The 12083-nt window shown below is 42.0% G+C and overlaps 1 protein-coding gene across 1 annotated transcript; it reads right to left on the bottom strand.

Annotated features, from left to right (window-relative positions):
- Positions 10709–11867, bottom strand: LOC8073535. The gene has a single exon (XM_002444265.2). It carries the CDS (start codon positions 11721–11723, stop codon positions 10902–10904), a length of 822 nt encoding a protein of 273 aa, XP_002444310.1. The 5' UTR covers positions 11724–11867; the 3' UTR covers positions 10709–10901.

Raw genomic sequence — 12083 nt, 5'->3', positions numbered from 1 at the left:
CGGAACAAAGGAACTTTAAAATTAGCTGCATAGACTAGTTCCCATATGTCTTCTATGCGTCCATAATATGTTTGCCTGTTCCCATTTGGATCCGTGGCATCCACGCGTACACCACTATTTTGGTTGGTGCTCCTTTTATCTTGGCCAACTGTGTAAAATGTGTTACCATTTATCTCGTACCCTTTGTATGTGAGGACATGCCATGATGGTTGCCTGGCCAACAAATAAAGCTGCTCATCAATGTTTTCATCACCTTGACATTTTTTGCGCAACCAATCGCCAAAAGTTTCCATGTGCTGACGCATTATCCAAGCTTCATTCTTCCCGGGCCACTGGGACCGTAGGTAATCTTTGTGTACCTCAACATATGGTTCCACCAATGAGGAGTTCTGGAGAACTGTGTAGTGTGCTTTATTGAAGTAATCGTTTCCCGTACCAATATATGTTTTCTTCCCAAGTGTTCCCTTTCCGCTGAGTCTGCCCTCGTGTCGAGATTCAGGAATGCCAATTGGGTCAAGGTCTGGAATAAAGTCAACACAGAACTCTATGACCTCCTCTGTTCCGTAGCCCTTGGCAATGCTTCCTTCTGGCCGGGAACGACTATGGACATATTTCTTTAGGACACCCATGAATCTCTCGAAGGGGAACATGTTGTGTAGGAACACAGGACCGAGAATACGAATCTCTTTGACCAGATGAACTAGGAGGTGTGTCATGATATCGAAGAAGGATGGAGGGAACACCAACTCAAAGCTGACGAGACATTGAACGACATCATTCTGCAGAGTAGCTAGTTGCTCTGGATTGATTGCCTTCTGAGAAATTGCATTGAGGAATGCACATAGCTTTACGGTGGCTAGACGTACGTGTGAAGGTAGAATTCCTCTTAAAACGACCGGCAGCAATTGCGTCATTAGAACGTGACAGTCATGGGACTTCAAGTTCAGGAATTTCTTCTCTGGCACATTAATTATTCCCTTGATATTGGAGAAGAATCCAGATGGGACCTTGATGCTGCTAAGACATTCAAACATGCTTTCCTTCTCTTCTTTGCTCAAAGTGTAGCTAGCAGGGCTTAAGTAATGACGTCCGTCATCTGTCTTTTCTGGATGCAGGTTGTCTCGTTCTTTCATGCGCTGCAAGTCTTGTCGTGCTTCAAGTGAATCCTTAGACTTCCCGTAGACACCCATGAATCCGAGCAAGTTCACACAAAGATTCTTTGTCAGGTGCATCACGTCGATCGCGTTGCGGACCTCTAGGACATTCCAGTAAGGTAGCTCCCAAAATATGCATTTCTTCTTCCACATGGGTACGTGTCCCTTAGCATCCTTGGGAATAGGTTCGCTGCCTCGTCCCTTTCCAAATACCACTTTTATATCCTTGACCATTTCGAGTACATCATCCCCGGTTCGATTGAGAGGTTTGGTCCGGTGGTCTGCCTTGCCTTTAAAATGCTTGCCTTTCTTTCGTACTGGGTGGTTCACAGGAAGAAACCGACGGTGGCCAAGGTACACGACCTTTCGACATTTTTTCAAAAATACACAGTCAAGGTCTTCATAACAATGTGTGCATGCATTATATCCCTTGTTTGACTGGCCTGAAAGATTACTCAGAGCTGGCCAATCATTGATTGTTACAAACAGCAATGCTCGTAGGTCAAAGTGCTCTTGTTTGTACTCATCCCACACGCGAACTCCTGGTTTGCTCCATAAAAGTTGAAGTTCCTCAACTAATGGCCTAAGGTAGACATCTATGTCATTGCCAGGTTGCTTCGGTCCTTGGATAAGCACCGGCATCATAATAAACTTCCGCTTCATGCATAGCCATGGAGGAAGGTTGTAGATACATAGAGTAACTGGCCAAGTGCTGTGACTACTGCTCTGCTCACCGAAAGGATTCATACCATCTGTACTTAAGGCGAACCGCAAGTTTCTAGCATCATTTGCAAAATCTGAGAATTCTCTGTCTATCGCTCTCCACTGGGATCCATCGGCAGGGTGTCTCAGCATATTGTCTATCTTACGGTCTTCTTTATGCCACCGCAACAACTTTGTATTGTCCTTATTTCTGAACAGACGTTTTAATCGTGGTATTATAGGAGCATACCACATAACCTTGGCTGGAATTTTCTTCCTATGACGTTCTTCACCCTCAACATCGCCAGGATCATCTCGTCTAATCTTATACCGTGATGCCTTACATACTGGACATGCATCCAAATTCTCGTATTCCTCCCCACGGTAGAGGATGCAGTCATTAGGACATGCGTGTATCTTCTGGATTTCTAATCCCAAAGGGCAGACAACCTGTTTTGCTTCATACGTAGTGGTGGGCAATTCGTTGCCTTTCGGAAGCATCTTTTTTATGATCTTCAATAACTGCCCAAATGCCTTGTCAGATGTACCATTCTTTGCCTTCCATTGCAGCAATTCTAGTGTGGTACCCAGCTTTTTTTGCCCCTCTTCAGCGGTGGGATATAGCGATTTCCTGTGGTCCTCTAGCATGCGCTCGAACTTGGCTTTCTCTTTATCACTTTCACATTCTCTTTGTGCATCACGGATGGCATCACCAAAAGCATCATCGCCCCGATCATCTTCTGCCGCCACCTCTTCTTCATTATCTCCCCCCATTGCAACATCATTGAAGCCACCGTACTGAGCAATAATATTGGCATGGTCCAATTCTTCTTCTTCTTCTTCTTCTTCACCTTCATCCATTATAATCCCGCTTTCTCCATGTTTGGTCCAACAAATATAGTTTGGTACGAAACCAGACTTTAATAAGTGTGAATGAAGAGTTCTTGAGTTAGAATATTCCGTCAAATTCTTGCACACGGCACATGGACAGCACATGAAACCGTCCCTCTTATTTGACTCGGCCACACTTAAGAAATAGTGCACGCCATTAATGAACTCTTCGGAGCGCCGATCGGCATTATACATCCAATTACGTGTTACCATCTGCATTAAAGATAACATATATATTATGAAAACCATGCACACATATAGTTTCTCATCTTATTGCACAACATGTCTAAGATACATAGTTGATTAATTTAGAAAAGCTTGGCTACAACAAATACAATCGCAACTAGCATTAAAAAAAATAAAACTAAAATGCACTTAAGCAACATAATTAGTTCGCGTCCGATCCCAACTATAATAGATAGATCATTCGCTTGATCAACTTCATTGAACTTCTTTCGTCGGCTCACTGCCTCACCACCTTCAGCCTCAACCACCTGTGCAAAAGATTTCTTAATGTGTTCAATGTATTCTTCCTCCCAGTACCAACCTGTACATCCGCCGGTACCGTCCCACTGAAATTAAAAGAGAGAATCAAAAGTTTAATTAATATCATTTAAAAAAATATGCACATATATAAGCAAATGTCTGGAAATAACTCACATTACGATCTGGACACTTGTAGAATATACGACCCTTGTTTACTCCCTCTTTCGACACTTTGTACTCCATCAAAATCTTCTGCCCACACTTGCCACAAGTAATGAGAGGGAGTTCCGGACGGTATCGCTTTTGAACCCGTTGAGAGACGGAAGACCCGGTCACGGTTGCCATCTACTATCCATACTCAATTTTAAAACAATTATAAATTCCACATTTACTAGTAAACATGTATGATACAATGGACATTATATGTAGTAATAAAAATAAATCAAGTGATATTAACAAACCAATTAATTTGAACTATCCTACTTTCTATGATCATAAAAATATATTATAATTCATTCTTGCAAAATATATTAAAACTAGGTCAACCATGAAATATGATATATATATATGGATACTAATTCATGTGAATGATTCAAAATAACAAAGTGGATTTGAGCTAAAAAATGATGGGAACATCACAAGCCAAAAACAACATGAAAAAGACAAGAAAGGCTGAAGTTAGTCACCTCTAAGCGCGAAGAGACGATGACGGAGTCGAAGAAGATCAACGATGGGCGTTGGAGATGAAGAACAAATGAAGAACAAGCAAGAAGAAGCTCCAAGAACAACAATGGTGCTCTCGGTTTCAAATGGGCAGAGGGGAGGAGGGAGCCGGCCTATAAACCGGACCTTTAGCACCGGTTCAGAGCAAAAACCGGTGCTAAAGGGTTACCTTTTAGCACCGGTTTGTAACACAAACCGGTGCTAAAGGGTTTGCCTCGGCCCGTGGCTCTGGCCGGTGCTAAAGGGACCCCTTTAGCACCGGTTCTTGTTAAAAACCGGTGCTAAAGGGTCCCTGCCCCGACAGCACATGTCAGTAGCCGTTGGGCAGGACCCTTTAGCACCGGTTTGTCACACGAACCGGTGCTAAAGGGGTCTTTAACCCCGGGCCGCAAAAAGGCCGAGGTTTTTGGCCATTTTGGGCATCGACCAATGCCTCATTCTGTAGTAGTGGATGGTTGAGCATGATTGACAACCTCTTGGAACAATGGGAGCCTAAGGCTGTGGAGAAGTGGTTGACAAAGGTAGACAAGGGTGCCTGGGTCTTGCTCTTCCCCCAATAGAACACGCTGCATGGCTTGGAATCCTATCGGTTCTAAGAACAAGAACAATAAAACTACAACATTGAATGTTGGAATGTAGTGTAAAAAACACAAGAATTCTATGCAAGAGAGTTACAAAAAAGGAAGAAAAAAATCATGAGAATCAAACTCTTGGTGGAATTTCTCCAAGATTTCTGAGACAAGCCATTCCATCGGGATATAGGATTTTGGTTCTTTAGAATTATTTTGTTTCTTTCTATATTTGTTCGAAACGGGGCAAAAATAGGTGTGTCCTTGTTTAAATGCCACTACAGTATAGATACCAAGCACTTGCAAAATTTATCTTATTAGCACATGATTAATTAGTGAGTGTTATTAATGTTAATTGATCTCAAACAATATTAACACATAATAAGAATGATTCAAATCAAGAAGAGTATAGTTACACAAATATTTACTATGATAATAGTGATGATGGTATACAATAGCAGAATCCGCTGAAAACATGAGTGACAGCCTATTACTGATGGGCCTACATAGAAAAAGAAAGCCTATTTTTACCTAAGATACGAAATTTGATTGGCAGTCACTAGGCGTATTTTTAACCATTCTTTAATTAATAACCTATTTTGGGTTTTTCTTTAAACTAACTCTTTTGTCAATGTCACATGGGGCAGTAAAACTGCACTACCACGCTATGGCACCTTAGATCCAACTAACTTGACTTGTCAATGGCCCTGCCTTTGTCGCACCAAGTCCTAGAATACCATCATTACCATACCATCCTGCTTGGTGTAGCTGGGGCATATTAAAGGGGCTATACCAACCCCCTCATTTCCTTCCCCTATTTTCTTTCTTCTCTAACCTGGACCTTTTCAAGTTGTTGTGCATAGATCCACGTCTTTTGAGCAAAATCCACCAAATCCGATGCCTTAAGAAGTTTCAGTTCCCTGCCTTAAGGTTGGTTTTCCACTTTTGAATTATTTATTTTAAGTTTTGATTCAATTAGTTTTGTTCATTGTTATTTGACTTAGGGTTAGTTGTTGAAACTGTCATTTAATTTGACTAAATGATATGTTAAATGACATGTTTAGTGTGCAAGGATAGTAGTGGCTGCTCAAGTTTAATTGAAAGAGTACATATCATGTAGATGCATTATTTTTTATGTTTGATTAAGCTAGGGTTATGGATTAAGATTGCAAATAACAATGATATGCTAATTTGATAACAAAATAATAAGGTTGAAGTAAGTTAGACATTGTATCTTTAACTTAGTGAAATAATTTTTCATGATGCATAATGAATTTTTGCAATATTTTTTACTCATGATGTTAGGTTCAATGTCTTGATTTCCAAAGAACATGCCTGACAATGCCATGCATGGTGATGATGAAAATTGATTCTGCTTCCCCTTATTCTTGTACCTGACTATGATTGTGGTCATCCTATACATGTAAAGCAATTAAGGGGGCGTTTGGATGTAGGGGCTAGGGGTGTCATGTGATTTTTTCGGGTACTAAAAATAAAACAAATTATAGAAGTTGTCAGTAATCCGCGAGATAAATTTATTAAGCCTAATGAACCTATCATTAGCATATATTTACTGTAGCATCACATTGTCAAATCATAGACTAATTAAGCATAAAAATTTATCTCGCAAATTAGTCTTAATTTGTGCATTTAGTTTCGTAATTAATCTACATTTAATACTCCATATATGTGTCCAAACATCTAATGTGACAACGACTAAAGTTTAGGAGGTGGAACCAAACACCTCAGCTTACTACACATGTCAACTGAAGCTAGTATGGACGTTTCATTGGGGGGTTGAGAAATATCAATCCTTTCGGTGGATAAACGGACTAAAAATGGTTGATCCTAAGATTAGACTTTTCCCATATGATGAGAGCAAGAGTCGGCCATACAATGAGTTCAAGAATTGGGTGCCTTCTTCATTAAACCCTCCTGAAATGTCACATGAGGAGAAGGCTGATGCTAGTGCATTTCGTGAAGGGAATCATTCTCCTATGCCAAGTTTGTTCAAAGCTCCATGTTTGCGGGCAACATGGAATTTATTTGATTTAAGATTGGGCAAATGACCTTAGTGCATACAACTTGTACCAAATACAATCACTAGTTGTCCATACAAGCTAAAGCAAATGGAGCAACCTCTTAGACTAGCCACAATGGGGTTGAAATGCTGATGCTGAAACCCTCTTTTTCATCTCAGCCTCGATGCTTACCCATTGTAGGAACAAATTTAAGCATAGAAAATTGAAGCATCAAGGAAAGAACATGCTTTGGTGCTTTCTATCTATGGTCCCACCTGCATGTGACATAATGAGAAAAAAGCGGCGTCACTAGTATTAGGACTTGTTTTGTTCCATTTAGTTCCTAGTCTAAAGTTTAGGGCTTGTTTAGATCCCTTCTTCTAAACTTTAGAGCTCTAAACTTTAGAGCTAAAGCTCTAAACAGGTGGTCTAAAATTAGCTCTAAACTTTAGCTCACCTCACATTAGAGCTTTAGACCTCAAAAATGAGCTAAAGTGCTCTAAAGTTTTTAAAAGTCTAAAATATAGAGAGGAGGATCCAAACAGGCCCTTAGTCCACCTTTTGGATCCAGGGACTAAAGGTCATTAAATCTACTATACAAAGACCAAAATGCCCTTCTTCTCACTCTCTCGCTGTAGTCACCCCAAGAGATTAGAGGACTAAACCAGTTTAGTCACTTTTTAGTCATCATGTTTGGCAATTTAGTAATTGGTTCCCCCTACTAAAGTTTAGATACTAAACTTTAGTCACTATAGCTACTAAAGTGCCAAACAAACTGATAAGGGACTAAAATAGTTTAGTCACATTAGTACCTCATGAGTGACTAAAGTGGGGTAAAGTGCCCAGTGGACAAGGGTTGTCTGTCAGTATTGCCGATCCCTCACCCTGATTTGTGTATTCATTAGGAGTAGTTTATTTGGTCTTTGTTGAACTGCTTTTAATGGTCTTTAGTCAATAGAACCAAACAAGAGTGACTAAATTTTAGTCATTGATTTAGTAACTAAATTTTAGTCGCCTAGAACCAAACATGACCTTTATTGCTTGCTGTAATATGGACCCACAGCTAGAGTTGGAAATGGAGCATCAGTTAGCACATTGATTTTTAAGCATCGAAAACACTATGTCAAGTCTTATTTGCCAGGGGTGTATTTGGTCTGTCGACGTCTCTACCTCCTTTGGGTTCATGGGCAACACATTGGCCGTGTAGTCCATGTTGGTCCAATCGTGGGCACCATATTGGGGTCTGGGTAATATGAAATTTATTTGATTTAAGATTGGACCGAGCCTATCAAAATTAAATTTAACAAAAATAGCTAGCTCATTGTTATTGGTACAAGAACCACATCACAAATTAGCATATTTACTAATCTATACCTAATAATAAAAAAGCAAAATTTTCACCATATTTTTTTTGCCTCTTCCTCCCCTTTGCCAACACAGATTTAGAGTATGGAAGAGAATAGAAAGAAATATAGGGTTTCAAATATAAAGATTCTAGAGAAGAAAAAAAGGTGGGATGGCGTTAATAAATTTTGAATATATTAGGGTTCTTGATGCAAAATGTTTAGATTCGAGTGAGTCTCTCCTTGTGGGCTTTTTTTTTCAACCTGTATTGAATTCTTACAGTTGGGGTGGCTTTGTTGTAGGCGGACCAAGCCTATGCAAGCTTTTTTCCTTTTCTTTTGTTTTTCTCTTTTTCTATGAAAAACAGAGATACTACAAAATTCACCAAAATCATAAAAAATCATAAAAATACCAAACAAGTTTTGGGACGCAACTAAATATTTCATGAACCAAAAACTTCATAGATTATTATCTAATGAAATCTATATAAATATATCGATCAGGTGCCGCCCGGCTCACCTGTTTCATCAGTTCCTCTGCTTCCGGGGATATGTATTAGCAGAACTCTACGGAGCGGTGTTTGGCGAACGACCGGAGGCGGTCGAGGACCATGGAAGACGCGCTGCGGCAGAGCTGCCTGCGCGTCGTCGACGCCGCACGGCCGCCCTGCTGGTGCTGGGCGCGGGACCGGGACGTGACCGCGATTGCGGCGACGAGCACGTTCAAGAAGAGGAAGCACGCCACGTCCAGTGCCATGGCTGAAATGCTGCTGCTTCTTCTCTGCTTGCTGCCGTCTCTCTCTGTCCTTCTTCCGTTGCCCAGCGGTCTGCACGGTTGACCACTTTATATAGCAGTAGCAGGCAGGCTTGCACAGTTACTTCGCTAGCTTCTTTCTGCCGCGATATCATCCGTGATCCGTCACCTTAAAAAGAGCAATTATATTAAAGGGTGTGTAAACGTGCAATTATGCGTGTTCCATCTACGCGTAAAGCATTGGATGCCAAAGTCAATAAATAAATAAATAAAGTTGCATCGGATGCATCAGCGTCGCTTTATTTTGTTTGCTTCTCGCGTCTTCACCCCGTGCATTGCATGTGAAGTTCAAAAACGTGCAAGTGAATTCTGTTCCATTCTTTTAGCGGTAGCTGCAGCCTGCGAGAAGATTCGGGAGGGATTATACAATGGTTTCACCAGCGTGTTCACTGTCGTTTTACTGCTTTTGTATGGTTAATTAACATGATTAATTAATTATCGCACTGGAGGACTTCCGCGTGGAATTCTTTCCTTCGTACTTCGTCGTGTGCTTTTGTGATTATCCAGGTACATACCTGCGGTATTTGTTGTTTGCCATTTCGCGATGTTCACTAGATAATGATATTCTGTGGTCGTTTCCGAGTACTTAATTTATAAATTGCCTCTGTTGATTAGATGACTAAATTTGTTGACCGTCCGCGTGTGCTGCTATACACTGGAGTATCTACATATTTTGTTGACTGGAGGTAGGTAGCAGTAGATCAGATTGTTGTAAGGAATCAGATTGGAAGTTCCAAAATAGGACAAGGAATATCACACAAATACTAATTATTTCAGTCCCAAGAACATGAGACTAGGCCAAAAATGTTGGCCGGGCCGTTTTTTTCTCCACAAATATATATGATCTCACAAGATGTGCTAGAAAATATATGTTCGTATATTACAACACGAGACGTATAGTTTGTTACCCGATGCTAATAAGGTCAGTCTCAGTGGGGGTTTCACCAGGATGTCATACACATTTATTAGAGCGCCATGTCAGCAAAACTGCACCTTTTGCATGAAACGAAGAGGAGAGAGAAGGAAGTAGTTTCACCATGGTGAAACTCCGCTGGCGTTGTTTCCCACGCGGTGAAACATGATGAAATCCCCACTGAGGACTAAGTCGTTTCACCATCTTACATATGATCCAATCATTTTGTAGTAATTAAATACTTTGCCAAGCCTAGGAAACATCAAGGTGAAACTCATGTATTGTGGAGTTTGTTTCATTGTTCGTTTCATTAATGCTCTATCAGCAGATTTGTTTTGGAAACAGTGCATTGAAACGGGCCATTGAGACTGGCCTAATATCAATGATAATAAGCTACTCCCTCCATCCCAAATTGTAAGTCATTCCAACAATCTTGGAGAGTCAATGCATTTTCATATGTTTGACCAAAATTATAGAGAAAAATACTAAGATTTGTAACGTAAAGTGAGTATATACTATGAAAATATAATTAAGAAAGAATCTAATGATAGTACCATAATAATAATTATTTTATAATATAAATTTGGTCAAACTTAAAAAAGTTTGACTCTCTAAGATTCTTGGAATGACTTACAATTTGGGATGGAGGAAGTAGCATTTGTTGTATTTAATTATTGGACTTGGTCTAACCTAAATTCAAAAGGTCCATAATAAATGTTGATGCGATAAAAGTTTAATTCATACTATGAAAAATTGATATCAGATTGACTTATTAGCTTAAATAGATGGTTATTGTGTACTACATCTGTTGTGAATTAAAGAAAAGTAGAAAAAAGCGCCATATACATTCGCACGTGCACCATGATGGTGAATGGGCTTGGCAAGAACATGATTGATGTGGTGCCAATAAAGGTTTTCCAACGCCAAATTAAAAGCGAAGAAGGCGTAACAGTGAGGGATGGCGGACTGACTGAGAACGGAAGATTTTTTTACAACGACGGGTGGCATCACCACTCTATGTGCTTAACTAAGAACTCTAAACAAGTTTATTGTTTAGTAAATTCGATTTCTAATTTGAATTCTTCATTCAAGTTTGTCTGAATTTTTACCCAAATATATAAGGAAGCCACACATGTACACAAAGCTAGCACATACAAATTCAAATATATCTGTTCTCGCACTCTTGCGATGATGAGCAAACAAAATCAAATTAATACTCTACTACTACACATTGAGCAAACAAACCAAAACAATTGACCACCGTCCACCGATGCAGCCCGGGGAGCTACTGCGCGGTGGGCGATGCTGCGCCAGCGCCGCGGCGGAGCGTGCGGGTGTAGTTGATGATGGAGTTGAGGCGCTCCAGCTTGAGATCCTCCCGGAACTTCCGGATGAACGAGTCTGCCCGCGCGTTCAGCGCCGCCTTCCCCTCCAGTGCTTCCTCCGTTTCCCGCCTGCACGCAGGTGCACTCTGCTGCATGGTCCTTGGTTCCGCCAACTTCTCCTCCTGGCTCTGCCTCTGGCTCTGGCTATCGACGGCCGCTGTTGCCTCGTCGGCGGTGACAACAACGTCTACTGCCGCCGGCGGCGGCTGCTGCCGGCCGTGACCCTGCTGCAACACCAGACCGTGAGCGGCCTCGTCGTCCGAACTGGTGGACATGTCTTCCGCCGCTTCCTTGGCGATCTCGGACGATGATGCGCCGTCTGCAGGAGCTGCAGCTACTGCCGCCGCAACAGGTGATCTCGCTAGTTCCGCAACGGCTGGTCGTTGGTGGTGGTGCTGCTGCTGCTCCAGCTGCTCTGCTTCCAGTTCCAGCTCGGGGGACGACGTGCTGTAGCTGTAGTATTCTTCCATTTCCATGGGGACGGCGGCGGGGTGGACGGAGAACATGGAGAAGGAGCGGAGCCGGTCGAGGACCATAGACGACGCGCTCCGGCAGAGCCTCCGCGTGGACGCCGCCGCCGCCGCGCGGCCACCTTGGTGGTGGTACCCGCGGGACGTGACCACGATGGCGCCGATGAGCACGTTGACGAAGAGGAAGAACGCCGCGCCGGGGCTGATCCAAGACGACAGCGGCCACCCGCCGGACAAGTACTCCACTGCCATTGATCGGTGAGCAGCTAGCTCGCCCGCCGCTGAGCTTTTTTGCGCTTAGCTATAGTCGAAGCCCTCTGCAATAATCTGCACACCCCATGCACAAGTGATGAGAGCTACATATATACTGCAAATAAGCAGGTTTCCACAGACAGATCGAGTGAGAGAGGCAAGCCTTTGTTGCTGTCGTGCTGTCTACATCTACACATATAATAATAAGAAACAGATTAGGAAAGGTAAAGCATGTGCAAAGCTTGTGTGGCATCGTGTGTTTGTGCTCGTCTACTACGCGTACAAAAGCCCTGGACGGTCCGCGAGAGTTGCATGCATGGATACCACAGCTAGCGTTGCTTTAGTAATACTTTATTAATT

This window comes from Sorghum bicolor, chromosome 7 (genome assembly GCF_000003195.3).
Source record: "Sorghum bicolor cultivar BTx623 chromosome 7, Sorghum_bicolor_NCBIv3, whole genome shotgun sequence".
In the NCBI taxonomy this organism is placed as follows: Eukaryota; Viridiplantae; Streptophyta; class Magnoliopsida; order Poales; family Poaceae; genus Sorghum; species Sorghum bicolor.
The sequence above is the reverse complement of the archived record's forward strand: the minus strand, read 5'-3'. Positions and strand labels throughout refer to the sequence as shown.